Source organism: Panicum hallii, chromosome 5, assembly GCF_002211085.1.
Source record: "Panicum hallii strain FIL2 chromosome 5, PHallii_v3.1, whole genome shotgun sequence".
In the NCBI taxonomy this organism is placed as follows: Eukaryota; Viridiplantae; Streptophyta; class Magnoliopsida; order Poales; family Poaceae; genus Panicum; species Panicum hallii.
The window spans coordinates 2492893-2514161 of NC_038046.1; the positions used below are offsets into that span (position 1 = coordinate 2492893).

Here is a 21269-nt window from a genome sequence, read left to right on the forward strand (position 1 = left end):
CTCACTAATCGTAATTAGTTTCGGGTAAGAGAGAAAAAGCAATTAGAAGGAGGGGATTTCCAATTAATCCGAAAGACATTGCAAGGGAAGGAGCAAAAGCAAGACTCAGAACCCCTCGGGTGAAAGCCACCTTGCAGCCCGACTCAAACCCTAGCCTGCTAACCCTAACCCTAAGCCTAGATCCATCCCCAATCAAAGCAAGAAAGAAGGAGGAGGACGATTCCTACCTTGACACCGGGAGCTACCTGCTCCACGGGCCAGCGCCGCCAGGGCCTAGGAGCTCCGGCGCTCCACCGACCTCGAATGGACCGAAGCATCCCGAGCCATCCCGAGCTCGCGGATCTCCACCGCGCCGTGATGCGTGGGCCAGCTAGCCACCCCGAGCCCGCTCGACGGCGGTGCGCTCACATCCAGGCGAGCGCACTCGCCGGCGAGGAGGCCCGCGGCGGCGCCACACCTTCGGCCGCTGTCGCGCGGAGGAAAGAGGAGGAGGGAGGAGCGGCTGCGGGGAGCAGGAGAGAAATGCCCTAGGGTTAGGGCAACGCGCGCACCGGGGGTGGGTTTTGATCCACCGGAACCCCCGCGTGACCGTCGGATCTGATCCGACGGCCACAGATCGATCGCGGGCGCGCGGGCCGCTTACGGCCCAGGCGGGGAGCGACTTTCCCGGCCCAGGCCCAGGTTGCGGCCTGGTGCGCGGGTCAGCCCTCCCGCGCGCGCGATTCCGCGTTGGGCCCGCAACCTGGTGCGCGGGTCAGCCCTCCCGCGCGCGCGATTCCGCGTTGGGCCGGGCCAGGTTTGGCCGTTTTGGGCTCCATTTTGGACAGGTTTGGGTCGGGTGCACAGTGAGTTTTGGTTATTTTCTCAGAAACACATTTAACCACTTAATGCATGATTCAATCTCTATTTAATTTTCACCAACGTGATAATTTCTATAGAGAGAAAGAAGTAAGAATGTTTCTGATAGTTAGAACTATTTATTTTTTTTTCCGCTGCCAATTTAATTAAGTTACATCCTTTAATTATTTTAGACCCAACGAGATATTATAATTAAAGGAGTCAGTTTCCAGTTTTTTTCTTCAGTTACAATATTGTTATTTTCTGACCAGCGTTGATAATAGCAATATTACAATTTTTTTTCAAGTCAGTTTTCAGTTTTCTATAGTTATAATATTGTTATTTTCTGACCAACGTTGATAATAGCAGTATTATAATTTTTTAATTAAGTTTTCCATGCATTTGCTCTAATTCTGCCCAACGGTGTTTTAGAATTAATGCAGCTAGTTAATTGTATATCTTATTATTGACCAACGTTAAATTGAGATATGCAATTATTGTTTTATAAAAGCAGTTCTCACCTTTCTTGATTTAAATTTCAGGATCTAATGCAATGACCTTTATTGATGCTATACCGCCGTTGGATGGTTCCAACTACGGGATATGGGCTCAGAAGCTAGAAGTGGCTCTCGCACTCTCAGATATTGACTTAGCTATCACCTCACCATTTCCCGTTGGCCCTGCGGAACTGGTGAGGGATCCAGAAGAGCTCACTGCCGCTTGGCAAGCTCGTCAGAGAGAACATGCAAATGTTCAAATGAAGTACGATCTTGAGAGAGCAAAATGGAACTCTTCCAACAGGAAGTGCTTGATGGTCATCAAGAGTTCCATTATAGACAGTATCAGGGGAGCAATCCCAGATTGCGCCACCGCAGTTGAGTACTTAAAGAAAGTTGAGAGTCAATTTGTTGGCTCTTCAAAAGCATATGCACAAACTCTGATTCAGAGGTTAGTAAATGATAAGTACACTGGCGGTGGCGTGAGAGAGCACATACTGAAATTGAGCAACATGGCGTCTAAGCTCAAACCTATGGACATGGAGCTTCCTCATGCTTTTATTGTCCATTTGGTTCTGGCTTCTCTGCCAAAAGAGTTTGAGACTTTTGTTGTTAACTACAACATCAGCCCAGAGACTTGGGATCTAGAGAAGCTCATTGCGATGTGTGTGCAAGAAGAGGAAAGACTCAAAGCCTCGCATGGTGACACGCTCAACTATGTTAGGCACAACAAAAGAAACAACTCTTCTGACAAATACACGAGGCCACAAGGGAAACCTCAGTTTAAACGAGTTTCCTCTTCTTCTTCTTCTTCGACTCACCCAGGCAAGGGTGGAAAGAAAGATCAACCACATATTGAAAAAGATCAATGCATGTGGTGTCACAAGACAGGACACTACAAGAAAGATTGCCCAAATTTTCTAAGGCATTTAATTAAGAAAGGTGAGGATGTTATCACATTTATAGATGAGACCCTGTACGTAAGTTATTCTAAATCTACTTGGTGGATTGACTCAGGTGCAACTGTTCATGTTGCTAATTCTTTGCAGGGTATAAGTACAAAGACGATGCTACAAAGAGGGGATAGATGGCTGAAAGTCGCCAATGGAGTTAGAGCTGACGTTGAAGCAGTTTGTCAACTCACGTTAGAATTAGAGAATGGCTTTAGACTCCAGTTGCATAATGTTCTTTATGTACCCTTTTTGTCTAGAAATTTAATTTCAGTATCATGTTTGGCAGATGATGGTTATAAGTGTCATTTTGGCAAAGAACAATGTGAGATTATATTTAAAAGTCAGTGTGTTGGTCTTGCCATCCGACAAGACAAACTTTATATGTTGCCTATGCATGACACTGTGAACTCTGTTAGCAATACTACGAGTATTGAACGCACGACTAACGACGCAAGTAATAAGCGCAAACGATGCGACAACGAAAATTCAGCGAAATTATGGCACTGTCGTTTAGGCCATATTTCGAGGGGGAGAATTGAGAGATTAATTAAAGAAAATATTCTCCATCCGTTAGATTTTTCAGATGAAGAACATTGCATCGATTGCGTTAAAGGAAAGTACGTTAAGAAAATAAAGAAAGGAGCCAAACGCAGTTCAGGGGTTTTGGAGATAGTGCACACAGATATCTGTGGTCCATTTCCCATAAAGTCTGTAGACGGTTATGATTCGTTCATAACGTTTACGGATGATTATTCGCGTTATGGATATATTTATCCAATTAAAGAAAGATCAGAAGCGTTAGATAAATTTAAGATTTTTAAGGCTGAAGTAGAAAATCAGCAAAATCTTAAAATAAAAATAGTAAGATCTGACCGTGGAGGTGAGTACTACGGTCGACACACCCCGTATGGCCAAGTTCCTGGACCTTTTGCAAGGTTCCTACAGGAAAATGGAATAGTAGCCCAGTACTCTACACCGGGCGAGCCTCAGCAAAATGGAGTCGCTGAAAGACGTAACCGTACCCTAATGGATATGGTGAGAAGCATGCTAAGCTACTCCACGTTACCGATTAATTTGTGGATGGAGGCGTTAAAAACCGCTATTCATATCCTTAATCACGTACCAAGTAAGTCGGTGCCTAAAACACCGTATGAGTTATGGACAGGGAGAAAACCCACACTAAATTATTTACATGTGTGGGGCTGTCCAGCTGAGGCGAAAGTATTTAATCCAAATATTGGAAAGTTAGACCCTAAGACAGTAAGTTGCCATTTTATTGGCTATTCAGAAAAGTCGAAGGGTTATCGTTTCTATTGTCCTAGTGGATATACAAAGTTCGTAGAAACGAGACACGCTGTCTTTTTGGAGGATCAGATGATGAGGGGAAGCACGGTAGCTTGAAAGATTGACCTTGAGGAGAAGCGGGTTTTCGTACCTACTCCGATGATTCAAGATCCATTTTTCGTACTGCCTGTTGCTGCTTCACCTGTGGTGTCAACACCTGTTGTTAGTTTTCCACCGGTTGCTGAGTCACCTACGGTGCCAGCACCCGTTGTTAGTTCTCCAGCTGCGGCGACGAGTCAGAATCAGGAACCTGTCCTTCAGGATCCGACAGAACCGGTAGTCACACATCAGGGGGAGCAACAGCAGCCCCAAGTAGAAGAAGTGCCGATAGCTGAGGCACCGAGAAGGTCTCAAAGAATTAGAAAGCCCGCTATTTTGAGCGATTATCAAATCTATAATAGCGAGGAAATTCAGATGGAGGGTGACCCCACTTCATTTGAAGAAGCCATGAGGAGCGTTCATTCATCTGAATGGTTGGAAGCCATGAAAGATGAAATGAAATCGATGAGTACCAACGATGTTTGGGATCTAGAAGAAATTCCTAAAGGAGCCAAAACAGTAGGCTGTAAATGGGTCTACAAAACAAAATGTGACTCCAAAGGGAATATAGAAAGATATAAAGCGCGACTTGTGGCGAAAGGTTTCACGCAAAGAGAAGGGATAGATTATAATGAGACATTTTCTCCTGTTTCATGCAAGTACTCCTTCAGAATTATAATGGCGTTAGTGGCGCATTATAATTTAGAGTTACATCAGATGGATGTAAAGACGGCGTTCCTGAACGGGGACCTTTATGAAAACGTTTACATGGCACAGCCAAAAGGTTTTGTCGTGGAAGGAAAAGAAAAGATGGGATGTCGTCTAAAGAAATCCATTTATGGATTAAAGCAAGCCTCCAGACAGTGGTATTTGAAATTCGATGAAACCGTAAGAAAGTTTGGTTTCAAAGAAAATGAGGAGGACAACTGCATTTATGCAAAATTTAAGAATGGAAAATACATTTTCCTTATTCTGTACGTGGATGATATTCTGCTTGCTAGTAGTGATATTGATCTGCTACTAGAGACGAAGAAATTCTTGTCCTCAAGGTTCGATATGAAAGATTTAGGTGAAGCCTCATTCGTTTTAGGAATTGAGATTCACCGAGATAGAAACAAGAGGGTTTTAGGATTATCGCAGAAAGCATATCTAGAAAAGGTACTAAAGAAGTACGGTATGCATGCGAGTAAGCCAACACCTGCTCCTATAGTCAAGGGTGATAGTTATGGGAAATTTCAGTGTCCCAGAAATCAGTATGAAATCGATCAGATGAAAGCAGTACCATATGCTTCAGCTGTCGGAAGCCTACGGTATGCTCAAGTATGTACACGCCCTGACTTAGCTTTTGTCACCGGGATACTTGGCAGATTCCAAAGCAATCCAGGGATAGAACACTGGAAAATGGTTAAGAAAGCTTTGCGTTATGTGCAAGGAACGAAAGACCTCATGCTAACATACAGGAGATCTGAATCTCTAGTGATAGAGGGTTATTCAGACTCAGACTTTGCGGGAGATAAGGATGATAGAAAATCCACGTCAGGCTATGTGTTTACTCTCGCAAGTGGAGCTATATCGTGGAAAAGCTCCAAACAGACAGTCACTGCGTCATCTACGATGTATGCAGAATTTATAGCTTGTTACGAGGCATCGGGGCAGGTTAAATGGCTAAAGAAATTTATACCCGGATTAAGAGTGGTTGATAGCATAGAAAAACCACTAAAGATGTACTGCGACAATGAGCCTGCAGTATTTTACGCTCACAACAACAAGTCGAGTGGAGCTGCCAAACACATCGATATAAAGTTTTATGTTGTTAAAGAGCAAATGCAGGATCATACAATCAGTCTTGAGTATTTGAGCACAAAGAAAATGTTAGCGGATCCGCTCACAAAAGGCTTACCGCCCAATGTGTTCAGAGAACACTTAGCCGGCATGGGTTTACGGGAAAACCTATGATTCCTGGACAGTAAGGGCCCAAAAGTACGGTTCTGTTTCAAACAGAAAAGTGTGTTGTGGCTGTTAATCCAGCGGTAATAACTGTTGAGACGAGGCATGCTCGATGCACTGATCTGAATGAAATCGAACGTAAGAAGTGAGTGAGTAAGTTGAGATCAAAGGGGAGAATGTTAGTTTGATCTCAATCCGGATCGGTCCAACGACCGATCCGGAATTGGTTACGCGCCCCGATCGGGGGCGCACCGCCAACCCAATGGCGGGTGGGCCCCCGTCGCGCAGCGCCACAATAAAAGAAAGGGTGGGGGCCGGGGCACGAATGACGAAGTTCGCCGTTTGCCTACGAACCCACCTAAAAAACCCTAATTGATCCGATCGCAAAGGGTGGGCGCTGAAGCGACGGGAAGCACCATCGCCGCCGCCTCTGCACCCACGCCGGCTCCTCTGCATCATCACCGCCGGCACCGCTCGACCTCACCGCCCCTCGTCCGCCCTCGTCCACGACTCCGGCACGACTTCCTCAACCCCATGGCCAACACCAGCGAAGCCGGTTCGTCCACGGGGGGTACGGCATTCTCTCTCTCTCTTGATTCCTATCTAGATCAGTCAAACATTGTTGCCTAGTTAGTTAATTACCGAGCTAATTGACGGTTAGGGGATCCTAAATGTCTATCACCTCGGTCTCCAATCCGCAACCGATTCTTCCTTCATCCCTGCAGCTCTCGCCTGCACTTGCATTACAATGCACTCGCATGCTTAAGCAAGAAGTAGCCCTGCTGCTCCGCGTCGGCTGCATCTCTGAAATGGCAGAAGTCTGTATATCAGTGATCAAACCTTTTACATCTCTGAAACCCGACATCGAATTTGTTGCAAATGTCTATCAACTCAGCTGTTTCGGCTTAGAATAAATGGATGATCCAGCAAGTTAATCTACACACAAGTACTTAAACACACCAACGACTAAACGAACTTCACCCAGAGGTGACCTTCTTATTTCTTAACAAAACGAGGGGAAAATAAAATCAGATACAAAACGGAATGGGTGCCATGTAGCAGAGCGACTCAATTAGGGCAACTTCTTCCGAGACATCTTTATTTGAGCTTCTTCGTTCGCCATGTATCTAGCTCTCGCATTTGCATGACTAAAATTTCACCTGAACGAGAAAGGTTAGGGCATGTGGCCGTGTCAAATCCCTTGGAGATACAAAGGAAATATATACGTTATGTACAGAAAGCAATAGCAGATTTTTAAATTGGTAATTTTAAGATCAATACCTCTCGCAGTGGTAATGAAATGTAGTGATGGTAACATTTCCCTCAGGTATCTAGCCCTCTTCCTCATCCGTGTAACTCCCTTCCGCGTCCTCTTCCATTTCTCCAATGGTAACTACCCTGGGATGATTGGAGTGGGCATTTGCTTCAGTCCTTATGGCAGCCGCTGCAGCCTTGCTTTCGGAAGATGTCGCGTGTATATTGTGAAGCTCAACATCAGCATGTTTCAGACATGGGAGATGGTTAATACCTAAGCTAAACCCATAAGCTTTTGCCACTGACACAAAGAATGGCACGTCAAGCTTCTCGAGCTTTGGCATCGCCCCTTCTTCAAACTTCACATATGTTGGCCTTGCACCAGAATTACTAATAGAAAGGCGGAATTCCTTCAAACATGGGAATGCATGGCCTCTGATAACGATCCTTTCATTTTGGGCACCCTTGAATGTTAACCACAGAAAAACCAAGGCACGCATCTCCCCAAGTATGCGCAGATCCTCCTCCGTTATTTCCACTAAATTAATGTCTAGGCATGCAAGACGGGTGAGTTTTGGCGCAATCCACTTCGGCATCTTCGGAAAATAATAGCTAGTGCTCATTTGAAAACTTTTGAGAGAAGATGGCAGAGGGGACCAAGAATATAAGAACTGGAGTGGTGTCGCGTTGGGAGCAAATATACACAAAGACTGGAGTTTGCATCCGCCAAGCTTGCATAGAGAGGAAAGTAAAATCTCTTCATGCCTCTTGTATTCCTGAGATCCTCCACCGTCCAGCTGTATATCTAGTTCATTCAAAGCTGTCAGATTCCCCAGCTCCTCCACCGCACCTAATGAACTCTCGATAACATTAAAGCCTGAGATCACCCGTAAGTTTCTCATATTTCCAATCCCATTTGGTATCTTCACTCCATCCGTAAGTAAATGCTGTAGCTTAATGAGCTGAACAATCTCGGGTGGCAACTCTTCGATATATGTACCACTAAGATCTAGCGTCTCTAGACCATATAGCCTCACAATTCCTGATGGTAGCTTCTTAATCAAAGTGTCCCTAAAGCTCAAGTACTTCAGCTGGAAAAGTTTATCTATACCATTCATATCATACTCTTGCACATTTTCGCAACCTTCAAAATCTAGTACACGCAAAGCTTCAAACTCAGCAAGACTAGGCAAGTGTTTGATGCAAGCTGATGTTATCACCGTTAGAGATCGAACATGACTTAAATCTTCATTTGCCAATACAGATGCCTGCTCTTGGTCAATATAATGGACTGACAGTCGCCGTATAAGACCATGGCGATTTGCCAGATCATTCTGCCCATGGCCCATGAAAGCGATGAAATTATCTTCAACCGATTTTGAAATGATGAGCTCAAGCATCATGTCGTGGACTTGACAACCACGAGCCTTTCCATCGTAGCCAATTTCCACTGGTTGGAACATGCTTCTGTTGATTAGCTCATAGAAATGGTTCTCGGCAACCTCTTGTTTGCTCTGTCCACGCTCTTCAGAGATAAAGCCTTCTGCTATCCACCGCCTCACTAACATCTCCCTGTCAATGGCATAATCCTCCGGAAATATGCTTAAGTATAATAAACAGGTCTTAAGATTAGGTGGAAGATCATTGTAGCTAAGGGATAGTATGCTATTCATTCCCTCTAAGCTTCGGTTTTTGTCCAGTGCAGAACCAATAGACCTTCTGACCCTCTCCCACTCGTCTTGTACCACTGGTCGGTTTGCCAACAAACTGGATATACTGATAATCGCCAATGGTAGGCCTCCGCATTTCTTCAATATTTTACTTGAAACCTGTTTTAGCACATCAGGGCAGCAGTCCTCGGAACCAAATATTCTTTTGAAAAACAATCTTTTGGAGTGAAGATCACTTAGGGCTTCCATTTCATAGATGCGGTCAATATCACCACGCGGACAACATGATCTTGCTACATCAACAATTCGTGTGGTGGCTATAATTCTGCTAGAAAGGTTATTCTCCGGGAAAGCACATTTAATAGTGCCCCATGCTGATATAGACCATATATCATCAATAACGATGAGGTACCTAATTGATATAGGTAAATATTGTTAACCAATTATGAAAAGAGTTTAAGTAGGAACAGAATGACATCAAAATCATGCTAAGGCTAGTCAGTATGGGGAGTTTCAATTTGTTGTTTCCAAAAGTGGCACACCATATATAGTGGTTCGAGTTGAAGAATGAAAGAATTGTTGTTTTGTTGTTTCATGCTAAGAATGAAAGTGGCACACCATCTAGTGACACATTTTTACACGTGCTATTTTCTTTTACCATTTGATTCTTTCCCACTGCAATATAGTTGGTCTGTTTACCTCAAATAAATATAGTCTGTCCAGTATTAAGGAATGATCCTAAAACCTAGATAGTTCGTTGAATGAAATTACCTCTTATCTTGTAGCAGTTCCCTTAGCTTCGCAATAAATTTCTTATCATCCCAAGTGTCAATATCTTCTTTAAATTCTTTCTTGCATGGCACTTGGTAGATCAGATCCTTCATAATGTTCTTCACATTCGGCTTTTGAGAGATTGAGACGAAAGCCTGACAATGAAAATGCCCTTGGATCTTGCGACAGACCTCTTTCGCCAACGTCGTCTTTCCCAGCCCTCCGAACCCAACAATAGACAACACCTTGGGATTCTTGGTCGAGCTATCTTTCTCTTCCACCATCCAATTGACAAGATCTTCTCTTGGACCGTCAATGCCCACAAGGTGTTCTTCCTCGACAAAAAGCGCAGACAACCGGGGATCCACAGCGGAATGCTCAAAGGTGCTACCAGCAATATCATCCAGCTTGTAACTGCTCTTGAGCTCTTTCACCTCCTTGACACGAGCCTTCAGCTCGTCAATTTGGTTGGCTATTCCGCGGCGAGACCCAAGAGTCTTGAGTTGGCGAGCAGTCTTCCGGAAGAACTCCTTGAAGCCACCGTTGTGGCAGCCGTTGCCAAGGTGGTGGACGAACTTGTCAACGACATCCTCGGTGTCATAGGCCAGCTCCCTCACCAGCGATATCCATGCCTTCACTTGGACATCAGGATCTTGCAGCTTGGCATACTTCTGGACTGCAGCATGCATGCTGATCAGCTCAGATCTGAGTGACCGGATCTCACGACGGACACCCTTGAGGCGGGCACACTCGTCGGCGAGCAGGGAGGTGAGCTTCCCCAGTAGGGGACCCAACACGCCATGAGAAGCGCTCACCACCTCCATTGACCTATGTGCTCCTACTGCACTCTGCGATCCATCTGTGGTCTGTGTTTCGTGTGCTAGGAGTGCAGAGAAGTGAGGGAAGATTGGGAAGGACCGAGCAATAATTGGGTGCTTGGCTAGTACAAAGTGCAAGCTTTTCGTAAGTGCGCGCTTGGTCAACACCTCACGCCCTAGCAGCCAAAAGATCCCATCACAACAACCGACAACTTTTTAGAAAAACCATGCAACTTGTCGGCCACTTGTATTTGATGGTGCTGGGCAGCAATTTATATGCGAACCAAAAGGCTGCAGCCATCACATCTTTTTTTGTTTTGATAAATATAAGGTGTCCTAAGGATAATCAACAATGCAAATCCAAGCTATTTGATGTTTGAGTCATCTATAATCAATCGAAATACCTGAAGACTCCACCTTTATCATATATGATATATTCCATATATCACATTTCATCATGGAATACGATTCACTTTCAAGATATCTTATGATTGGACGTTCGGCGAATATCATATTCTTGGAATACATTTACTTTAAAGATGTCCTATATCATTTTCTTGGAATAGATTCACTTTAATGCCTTTCGAAATCGTAGCCCTTGAACAGGTTCCCGTAGCGCATCTCTATCCTGTCTGAAAACGCAACTTTTCCAAGTCGGATTCGCTGAATGCCGTAAAAGTGAAAAAACATATATCCTCACATTTATTTGATGCATAGCTAAAATAGGATACCGCTTGATGTGTGGAACCTTCTGATAATATCCAGTATCAATGTGAACAAAACTAATATCATTCGTTTTAACCTCAAAACAGCAGCGAAGGTAAGCAAGTACAAAATTATCCAGCACCGTACGATGACAGAGGAAACCTCATCAAGGCTCGAAAGGAAAACAGGCATGAAAATGTGACCAAACCGTAACATGGAAACACCATTTCCTCTTCCATACACAAACTAACTCCTAGCAAGATTCATGTCGAGGCACTTGACATAGATATGCGGCTATGCCATTTGCAAGGTTCTGTTGGCGGTGCATCCGGTTCACCTTGCTGGCGGTGGTGGTGGAGGGGGGATGTTTGCTCTGGCCATTCCGACCCAAGCAAAAATGCCGACACCAAGGATCACCCATCCACAAACATCATACCAGAAGTCAGTATCCTTCTTCTTCTTCCTTGATTGCTGAAAAGTTAATATATAATATAGTCAGCTTAGACAAGGGTAAGGAAAGCGTCAAACAACAAGGCGTATGAAACCGCAACACTACAAAAAGTAAAAAAAAAAACCGGTTCATAATTTCTCTGAGTTATGACCAATTGGCTTATCATAAGAATTGATGGACTCTAGAACTCAGAACAGGGGCTCAATGGCCAGAAAACAGGGGCACTGTTTGAGTACCCTAGACCCAGGCTCAGTCTAGAGCAGCATCTGAATCCAGCCGCAATCCCTCCAGCACAGGTGGACAGAGAAGGGGTAAAATCCCAGCAGCCAGCCCAACATTTGGCTCCACTACCCAAATCTCTATTCTATTGCGCTCAAACTGTATATTGACTGGCATACAAAATCATAACTGAAGAATGGCATAAGAAATCAAAACACTGGGAAAGAAAATCAGCCTTGATTAGTTCTTAACTGAAGAATACTCGAAAGTAAGAACTAGAGTATCAAATACTGGATTAATGAAGCATATATGAAAAGGAGGGACCAATATTTGATTTTAAATATATACAGCTGAACGCTGGTTGAAAAATGATATAACTTGTAATGACTAACGAGAAAAGTACAACAGAAGAGTTTTGTATCATTTAGATTTGGCTACTGAATTAACCCCCACCCTTTTCTCTCTTTTTTTTTTGTTCATGCTGCAAATTGACTAGTACAATGAGGGAGGGATCTTAGCTATCTTATGATCATGCATGCAACAGAACAAGCCAGCAAGGTGACAAAATGGGGTGCTAGAGTGCTGAAGTAGCAACCTTAGCTGAAAGAGTAGTATCTTATTAACAAGAAGTCTAATCATAAAACCATCAGTCCAATATACAACAATGGTGTATGCAACTATTCTCACGCAACTTCAAATAATTTAAGTAGTTCTTCACAGCAAGATAGATTTACCCTTGGATTTGAGGCTGAGGATGCTTGTGTCGCTGCCGCCTGAGAAGCCATTTGCCTATGGATCTCCAAATGCAGTTCAGGTGCCTGATATAATTGGAAGCAAATGTTGCAATAACGATCTTATACAGGTGATTATCACTCATACAAGCATGACAATAAAAATGCTGCCAAAATGAAAAATCATAATCAATTGTCAAAATTCTGTTTTATCACTGCAAGTTGAAACAAACACAATAATTAAATGTAATAAGTCACAAGGAAAAGAAACCTGATTTCTGACACAAAACTCAAATCCAGTAAGATTATTAGCTTAGTTTAGGCTCTGGTTACAGTTCTATGGATGCATTATCGCTTAACAGCATATATGTCCTGCAGAACAAAAGGGAACAGAACACACCTTAGATGACAGGTCCAAAGACTTCTTGTACAGATCATTTGCAGGTTCCTGCAAACAGGAGCACACATCAATTTCCAGCTAAACCAAAGAGCACAAGGGCAACAGCAGAAACATAAGTTTGTAACTTTGGATGGTGAAACGTAAAAATAGTTCTTTTATGAACATTCTTCCAGATGCCTTCCATGTCAATCTGACTTCATGCAGCGGTCAGCCCACATACAGAAGCTCACATAAAGGAATGGTGGAAATGTGTATAAATGAAGCCAGCAAACTAGCAGCAGAGACATACCACGTCAACAGCCTTCTGGAAACACTCGGTTGCCTTCACAAAGTACTCATTTGCCTTCTCTGTATCTGGAGTGAAGAATCCATGAGAGGTCTGAGCATTTCCCAAGCACCAGAGTGCATCAGCCTTGCTGGGATCAATTTTCAGTGCCTCCTCCAGCTTGGATTCCGCATCTGCGACAAGATTCATACAGTTAGTAAAACACTTAGAACCCTGTTTAATAACATCTACATAAGGCTACATAAGGTGAACACAACATAATCCTATACATGAACTCTCAAATAGTAAAACACTTGGAACCCTGTTTAATAAAGAAAACTTGAAGCAACCAACCATAACAAATACGAACAATGCCACTGTAAGCTTCACTATATATCAAACAAGTAACGAAAAGAAAAATGGAAGCAAGCAGCCAGTTCCCTGACGGATACATAATAAGCAATAATCACCTGAAGTGTTTAGTTCACAACTGCTTACAGAGTATTGAAAAGTGCCACTGGATTTCAGCAGTAAAGATTCAATATACCCAACACCAAGTATTATTGAGTAACATCTTTTAATTTACTATTAGAAACTTTCCAGCGAATATCCAAAGCTAAGAGCACTCGATACCCATCCATAATGTGAACTAATGAAGCAGAAAACGAAGGGACTAAAAATCACGACAGAAGCCAGTCTGTCAGTCCAAAAACCACTAGTACAGCTGCAGTTTTCTGAGCATGGTAACACGAATTGAGCCACAAATTTCCTGAATGCCTGGAATGGCAGCACAATGGATCAAGTAGCATAGTTCATAGGGGGGTCAACACTGCCAGCATACAGCTTAAGGGCCTCACAAATGCAGGGATTGAACATTACGGATTCGTAAAGCACACATTGAGTTCCTAAGCTCATTAGACGGACTGCTAACAAAAAATACAAAACAAAATTCACAACAAAGGGCTCATCCGAATCGCCCAATCCATAATAAGAGGAATCGTCCAATACCTTCAAGGCTCTTGAGGCTCTCGGGGCCGGTCCGCACCTGCGACAGCTCCAGCAGCGCGCCTCCCCACCGCGTCAGGTTCTGCGCGCGGCTCACGAAACACACCACCAAGTCAAATCAGATCAGATCGCGCGGAGTTTGAGTCAAGCGGCTGAAAAGGTAACGGGAGGAGGAGAGTTCGAGATGCGTCGTACGTCGGCGTCGAGCGGGTTCTGCTCGTACGCGGCCTCGGCGTTCCTGCAGGCGAGCTCGAAGAAGAACATCCGCTCCGCGTCGCTCATCGCTCCCATCTCCATGGCGGCGGGGGGCGGGTTCCGCTCTCCGGCGGCGGGATCCGATTCGGGGGTTAGGGTTTTAGGCTCTCCTCCCTCTCTGTCTGCCTCTCCCGATACTTGTCGCTTGGATTTGGGGGGAGGACCGGAGCGGTGGGGGGGCGGTGGGGACGTGGCGTCCTAGTCGTAGGCCTTGTAGGGGAGGAGAGGAGGAGTTGGGGATCAACAGTTCAACACGGCCGCAGCGGGACGCTGGCGTGTGGGCCGAGGGCGCGCGGGACTCACATGTCAGAGGCAGGTGAACGGGACCGGTCCCGCAGGGATGACTTGCGAAAGGGGTTGGGGGGGAGAGAAATATCTCGCGGCCGGCGAAGCCCTAGAATTGGAGCCCAGAAAGAACGGGCTCGATGTTCAAGAGGAAACGGCCCAGTGCGTCTCATGGTTTTACCCGGCCCATATGTCGTCGTCTTGCGTCGGCGCGCAGCCGCGGCCACGCATGCCGCGCTGCAGACCACCTGCCGGCTTCCTGTGACCCCGCGAAGCCGGTGGTTACGAGCGACACATCTGAGTGAGATCCGCGCGCGCCTCAGTTCTCGGCTGCAAACCATGGACCAAAATAGGGTGACGGGATGAGCGCAGATCGGCGCATGTGGATGAAGAAAGAAACCAGGAAGGGCTAAACCGTCGCGAGGTAGAAGAAGGGAAGGGGGGCAGAGCAGCAGCACAGAGCCATGCAGGCGGTGCGGACGCGGCCGGAGCAGCGCGCGGAGGCGGCGGTGGAGGCGAGCCCGCTCGCGAGCGCGCGGTCGTGGAGCCCCGAGGCGGAGATCGGCATGCGCGTGGAGGACATCTGGGACAGCCTCGACGTGCAGCAGCAGCAGCTCAGCCACGGCGACAAGCTCAACAGCTGCTTCGACAGCATCCCCGTCGCATCCTTCCCGCACACCTTCGACGGCGCCCAGCTCGTGGAGATCCCCTCCGACGCCACGCTCGCCGAGGCCGTCGACATCCTGTCGCGGAACAGGATCATAAGCGCGCCCGTCAGGAACGTCGACGCGCCCGAGGACGCCAGCTGGATCGACCGTTACATCGGCATCGTCGAGTTCGCCGGAATCGCCGTCTGGCTGCTCCATCAGGTGGTCCACAACCTCTGCTTCTAATGGCCTACATGCACAGCCCAGTGCATGATCAAGGAAATACTGAACCCGGCCGGCTCGGCTGTTCCTTTTCTTCAGTCTGAAGCCGTGGCGAAGGCCGACGTCAGCGCCGACGAGCTAGCGGCGAAGCTGGGCACTGTCACCCTGGAGGGTGCCGCGGCCGCGGCCGCGAACGTGCGAGAGCCCAAGATGGCGGAGTCTGAAGGAGCGATCGCAGAAGTCTTCGGAGCCCTGCCTTCTTCAGACCTGTTCAACAAAACAAAGGTGATCTTGATGTGCCGCCGCCTGACCATCTCTCATCTGCATCAGATTTTTCGCAAGCTTGGGACTGAGATCAATGGCCATCTCCACCACCTCCATTGATGGCTTGATCGGCGTGGCAGGTGAAGGACATCTCCGGGTCGTTCCGGTGGGCGCCGTTCCTGGCGCTGCAGAGCTCCGACACGTTCCTGACGATGCTGCTGCTGCTGTCCAAGTACCGGATGAAGAGCCTGCCGGTGGTGGACATCGGCGAAGGCACCATCAGCAACGTCATCACGCAGGGCGCCGTGGTGCACATGCTCTCCGAGTGCGTCGGCCTCCACTGGTTCGAGGAGTGGGGCACCAAGACGCTCTCCGAGATCGGACTGCCCATCATGAGGCTCAGCAAGATCGTCAAGGTACACATTTCTGATTCAGATCCCCTGTTTTCTGGTTGCGGAAAAGGCGCTCTTCACGCTTCCTGGTGATGATCCTGATCCTGGAGGTGAAATTGGCAGGTTCGCGAGGACGAGCCGGCGCTCAAGGCCTTCAGGCTGATGAGGAGAAAAGGGGTTGGAGGCATACCGGTTGTGGATGACAGCGGCAGGGCGGTAGGCAGCATAATGATCAAGGATGTCAAGCATCTACTTACGGCATCGGAGGCAAACAGAGACTACAGGTCAGATATAGTACATGGTTTGCATGGCAACGTCATCACTTTTAGAAACACTGTTCAACCGGAACTAAAAGTGCACGTACATGAAAGATGTATATGGAACAAGAGACTAGGTTCAAAACAACCATAAGATACAACACAGAACTACAGAAGCCAAGTATACTAAACAATTTACCACTTGCAGGACACTCAAAGCGAAAGAATTCATTGCGAATGCACGACAGAGCTCCGGCGAAAGGCAAATGAGCATCATAACGTGCAGTAGAGGGGACAGTGTCAAGGACATAATATTGAAGCTGGATGCAGAAAAGAGGCAGAGGATCTATGTGATCAACGAGGAAGGGAACCTGGACGGCTTGATCACCCTCAGAGATATCATCGCCAAGTTGGTGTATGAGCCACCTGGCTATTTTGGAGACTTCTTCAATGGTGTTATCCCTCTACCACAAAACAGCAGGGTTTGAAAAGTTTAGTCGAATCAGGAATTACTTTTTGCCATGCTCTCTCTTGATTCATTGTCTGTAGAACTTGATTATGTTTTCCTTCACATTTCTAGTGTTCATAAGTGTTTAGTGAGCTTACCTTAACCCTTCTATGTAGATAAATAGTTTTGTCATAATGCTTCCATGTGTGGAACACTAATGCTTGTTTAAGTTGAACAAGTTCAATCCTGGAATTCAGCCATGCTAGCTTCACTTATTTTCCTATTACTATTTATCCTGTTCCTCGGACTAGGTACTAGCTTACCACTTATCTCCAGTTTACCTGCCATTTTTATTTAGTGCCCAAATCCAAATGGTTTTCAGGTTGCAATATCTTAAGTATTTTTATGGCAAAAGTAGCCTGTTTCCTTTTCTCCCCTTTTCTTTTGTCCTTTGATTTATAATTTCTCAGAATTTTCTCATTAGTTTCTCTCAGCAGTTTGGATTCAGGAAGCACATCTTCTTGGTTTGTCAGAATAAGTCATATCATTTTACTGTGCAAACTGAAAATGTTTTCTAGATTTTACATAGTTTGTGGTTTATTATTTGTCAAAAATTTCTCGCTAATTACTATCAATGGTTTGAATTTAGGAATAGCATCTTCTTCTCCTTTTGTTCAAAGTTTGCATATCAATTATTATGTAAACTGAAAAGTTTTTTTTAGTATTAACAGTGTCTGTAGTTTCCATTAAATATGTTGCCTAATTATGGAGGTCCTTAACTTCTCCCTCATAGATATCTACCATGTATCTGTACATTAGGCAATATAAGAAGTAATGAATAGAATGGACACATGACACTTCTATTCTGTCAGATATTTACTTAGACATCACATATTTTCTGCATATGAACAGTGGTCTACACGATCACACTATGCAACCTCAGGCGTCTATAGAAAAAAAAATCCGGAAGGCACATATCAAAGTATGAAAGATGAAACTAGGGAATTAAAGGAAAGGTCTCAATGTCATCATCAATCAGATAGCACATGCAAATAACAAATGCAACTAAGTTGGACAAATAGAGAACGCCTATGAACTGACAAGACTAAGAACATCATAAGTCATCATGAAGTTGCTGCCTTATGATCAGAGGTTGACAAGACAATGTGATCAATAGCATGTTCGCACCATTAGTTGCCTGACAGGTAACTATACTTTTTGTATATTATGAACAAATGAATACAGCAAAAGGCTGCAAAAGACAAGCTGAAATTAAGCAAGGTTGCCACAAGTTAAATGTGAACGTAACTGCTAGTATAATTGTACATAAAAATGCCAAGCACCAACATTCTTTCAAGTAAAACAAGAGTGACAAGATGTTACAATCAACAAAAGAAGGGCAAAATGTAAGAATTGGAATTACACAGCTCATGACAGATTCAGTTGTCATAATTCCATGTGCAAGCCTCAATAATGTCACCACTCACCTTGAGAGGATCAAGGATGAGAAGCTAAATCATTCAATTTAGGTTGCTTCATTTCGGTCAGTTCAGGAAGAGTTTAAATTTCCATCTTCAGACCTTCAAAGGACGTATGGAAGGTCAAGTTCCCTGTACAGTAGTGCCAATAAAATTTGGACGGGACTTGGAACTAGCATCATCAAAATTTGCATAGGACTTGGAGGCATCATTGATATGAACATCTCTGAACATAGGAAAGATCAGAATATTAGCTTCTTGGCCAGACTCGCAAAAGTTTCTCTGACTACAGAATGACCAACATTAACTGATAAGTGATGAACTTTGGGGGAAATAATCACCCCTTCATTAATTTTGCAATTTTATCATCGTCAACGTAATCCATCTATGAAGGACAATATGCCATGCCAGTATTCTCTTATAAGAAGCATATGAAAGCCAATTAAACTTGACATTGTGTTCTAAAGGGATTGTGCGAAGCTCTGGCTAAACTGTGGTTCTCAGTTAACATGATGTTCTCAAGCCATAAAAATGCAAAAAGACATTACAGGATAAACTGTGGTTCTCAAATAACATGAAGTTCTCAAGTGCAGGGATTACAAGAAACATATGCCCTTCTGGAACTGAGGCAGCTTGCAGAAACAGCTAGAGGGAATTCAAATTATGGGATTAAGCATTCAGTTCTCCAGGAGAATTTTTTGGATCATTTAAATTTGCAGATAAGAGCTAGCAAATTATTGCCAGCTGATGTATCAGAATCCCTCAGGACATCACATAATTAAGTAGGAAACTTATAAACCATTGAAGAATCTACAACAAATATTGTTTGCTAAACTACAAAACTACTGAAAATATATAACTGTTTGCTGCAAGTTCATGATCTATAAAGTAATCTAAAGATACAATTTCCATAAAATATAAACAGAGTCTGGGAATAGCACCTACCTTGACCATCAAGCATTTGGCCTTTTCCCTTCAAAGAAATCTGAAACCTGGTTCTCTAAATCCTCAGGGTTGTACTTTATGTACCTTGCAGACCCCCTCCCTCCTTCCAACTGGCCCCGAAATCTCCCAACAAATGAACGGTATGCAGGAAGAACCTTCTCCGAGATGGAAATCTTCAGCTCTTCCCTTAACTGAGGATCCACAACCCTCCATGATGTCTGTGTCCTGTACAACTCCTCAAAGGCCAAGTTGAAGTTCTTGAATCTATCCTTCAGTGCGTTCTTGAGTGCACTTGACGAACCCATTGTCTGTGGCAACCCATCATCTCTCAGGCAAGCTAACACCCTAGTCCATGACGACCGGAGATACCCTGTAGAGTACTGCCTTATCTGACCACGGCGCTTGCGAATCCAGTTATCACCAAGCAATGTCTTCAGCTCTGAATCCTTCACCTTCTGCACAATATACAGCAGATTGTTCATCAAAAATATATTCTGCAGCGCCTCATCCTCATACAGCCTCGATTTCTCATCAATTTTGCTCTGTAGGTGTGTGATCAGCATGAGCACGCAATGCCCCAATGGAGTCATGTTTGGATTATCACCCATATTCAGGTCAGCGTCCCAATATTCAAGAAGTTGATTCAGCGAGGCATTGTAATCTGCAAGCAGCCGTACATAGTTCATAACATAACGTGTGAGGGGGTGGATCTCCCCACCGGGCAGCGGCCTCCGAGAAGTCTCTCCCTGGATGGCACTGGCAAACTCAGCAATCGTGCCACGCACTGCATCCCCAAGCCGCACGAGTATCCCCTCAGCCTCTTCCTTGATGAAATCCTTGGCTTCACCCGAGAACAAACCCTCGAGCTCAGGCAGCACCTCAGCTAAAGCTTCATACATACCAAGGATGCGGAACAGCTTCTCAGACGATCTCTTCCCAATTGCAATGGCATCACCAAAGTTGAGCAGCTGCAGGACGCACCCCTTGGCCGCCTCAGTGAAGCACTCCTCCTCGGCGCTTGGGTCAGACGCAAGGATCTGGCAGCAGATGCGGCGCTCCTCGGCGAGAAGGCCCCGGACGACAACCTTGAGCGCCTGGATCCATTTCTTCATCTTGCCGTCAAGCACGCCCCACTCCACCCGCTGTACCTCCTCCAGGCTCATCTTATCGACCCCAAGCACGGCGAGGCACTCCATGAGCGTGTCCCGGCGCACCTCCCCGTAGACCTGGCACAGCTCGGGCGCGTAGCCCGCGCGCAGCATGACGTCCGCGATGTCCCTGAGGGCGCCGACGGTGTCCGGAGCGATGAGGTAGGGCGAGATCTCGTCGTCGGAGACCGAGTTCCTGCCGCCCGGTTCGTCCCCGCCCTCGCCGGCGTGGTTGGCGAAGGAGGGGCAATCTAGGTCTACGGCGGAGGAGTTGAAGGAGGGTACCGTGAGCGAGAGCCGGCGGAGGAGCGACGCCTGCAGGTCCTCCGCGGCGAGCGGCGAGGCCCCGCGGATGAGCATGTGGCGGAACTCGTCCTCGAGCCGCGCCATCGCGGCCTGCAGCGCGGCCTCGGCGCGCGGGCCCGGCGCGCCCGCGAGGCAGGCGGCCGCGGCGAGGTACTCCTCGGCGTCCTCCCGCGAGCCGAACACCGTCCTGTCCCCGGCGGAGGGGGACTCCCAGCGCTCGATCACCTCCGCCGCGGCGTCCCACTCCTCCTCGGCCCGCGCCGCGGCGTCGTCGTCGGGGTCGGGCTCGTCCTCCCCGTCCCCCTGGGAGGTCCCCTCGTCCGCCTCGAGGATGGGACCGCCGGCCGCGGCGGCGGCGCCAGGGGGCGGGGGGAAGAGGTCGGACATGAGGGAGAGGCGGTTGTCGAAGCCGGAGAGGATGCGGATCATGTCGTCGGCGGCGTTCTTGGAGCTGGCGAGCGACTTGACGATGTGCTGCGCCGCCGCGATCACCTTCTCCTGCCCGTCCGGCGGCGCCGCCGCCATCCCGGGTCGCCGCTGGCTGGATCGGGAGCAGGAACCGCCGCTTCGAAGGGGTGGGGGAGGGGACGGATGGGGGAAGGCGAATGGAATGGGAAGCGAAATGGAGTCGACTCCTACTAAATCTGCCCGCTGTGCTGAGCTGGGCGGTTTTGAATCGGTCGCCGGGTGGTTTGCTCGCTCTGTCTCTCTCACTC

At 46.5% G+C, this 21269-nt stretch overlaps 4 protein-coding genes across 5 annotated transcripts; 1 reads left to right on the forward strand and 3 right to left on the reverse strand.

Annotated features, from left to right (window-relative positions):
* Positions 1 to 6465: 6465 nt before the first annotated feature.
* On the reverse strand, positions 6466 to 10417 carry LOC112893327 (putative disease resistance RPP13-like protein 3). The gene is made up of 3 exons (XM_025960589.1): positions 9313 to 10417; positions 6899 to 8953; positions 6466 to 6777 (listed from the first exon to the last, which is right to left on the reverse strand). The coding sequence occupies exons 1-2, from the start codon at positions 10134 to 10136 to the stop codon at positions 6949 to 6951; spliced, it is 2829 nt and encodes a 942-aa protein (XP_025816374.1). The 5' UTR covers positions 10137 to 10417; the 3' UTR covers positions 6466 to 6777; positions 6899 to 6948.
* A 451-nt stretch (positions 10418 to 10868) lies between these two features.
* LOC112892111 (probable mitochondrial import receptor subunit TOM20) lies at positions 10869 to 14360 on the reverse strand. Its single transcript, XM_025959189.1, has 6 exons — positions 14102 to 14360; positions 13910 to 13988; positions 12926 to 13095; positions 12637 to 12684; positions 12240 to 12323; positions 10869 to 11306 (listed from the first exon to the last, which is right to left on the reverse strand). The coding sequence occupies exons 1-6, from the start codon at positions 14201 to 14203 to the stop codon at positions 11169 to 11171; spliced, it is 621 nt and encodes a 206-aa protein (XP_025814974.1). The 5' UTR covers positions 14204 to 14360; the 3' UTR covers positions 10869 to 11168.
* Positions 14361 to 14490: 130 nt separating this feature from the next.
* LOC112892110 (SNF1-related protein kinase regulatory subunit gamma-1-like) lies at positions 14491 to 17595 on the forward strand. The gene is made up of 5 exons (XM_025959188.1): positions 14491 to 15315; positions 15415 to 15600; positions 15720 to 15995; positions 16095 to 16255; positions 16437 to 17595. Exons 1-5 carry the CDS (start codon positions 14911 to 14913, stop codon positions 16714 to 16716), a joined length of 1308 nt encoding a protein of 435 aa, XP_025814973.1. The 5' UTR covers positions 14491 to 14910; the 3' UTR covers positions 16717 to 17595.
* On the reverse strand, positions 16312 to 21195 carry LOC112892109 (exocyst complex component EXO70B1-like). Of its 2 annotated transcripts, XR_003228668.1 has the most exons (3): positions 19100 to 21195; positions 18164 to 18380; positions 16312 to 16692 (listed from the first exon to the last, which is right to left on the reverse strand). XR_003228668.1 is itself a non-coding variant. In XM_025959186.1 (2 exons), the coding sequence occupies exon 1, from the start codon at positions 21076 to 21078 to the stop codon at positions 19108 to 19110; it is 1971 nt and encodes a 656-aa protein (XP_025814971.1). In that variant the 5' UTR covers positions 21079 to 21195; the 3' UTR covers positions 17969 to 18380; positions 19100 to 19107. The 2 variants fall into 2 exon arrangements, 1 of the variants encoding a protein (XP_025814971.1); XM_025959186.1 differs by lacking the exon at positions 16312 to 16692 and having other exon boundaries at positions 17969 to 18380.
* Between the last annotated feature and the right edge of the window lie 74 nt (positions 21196 to 21269).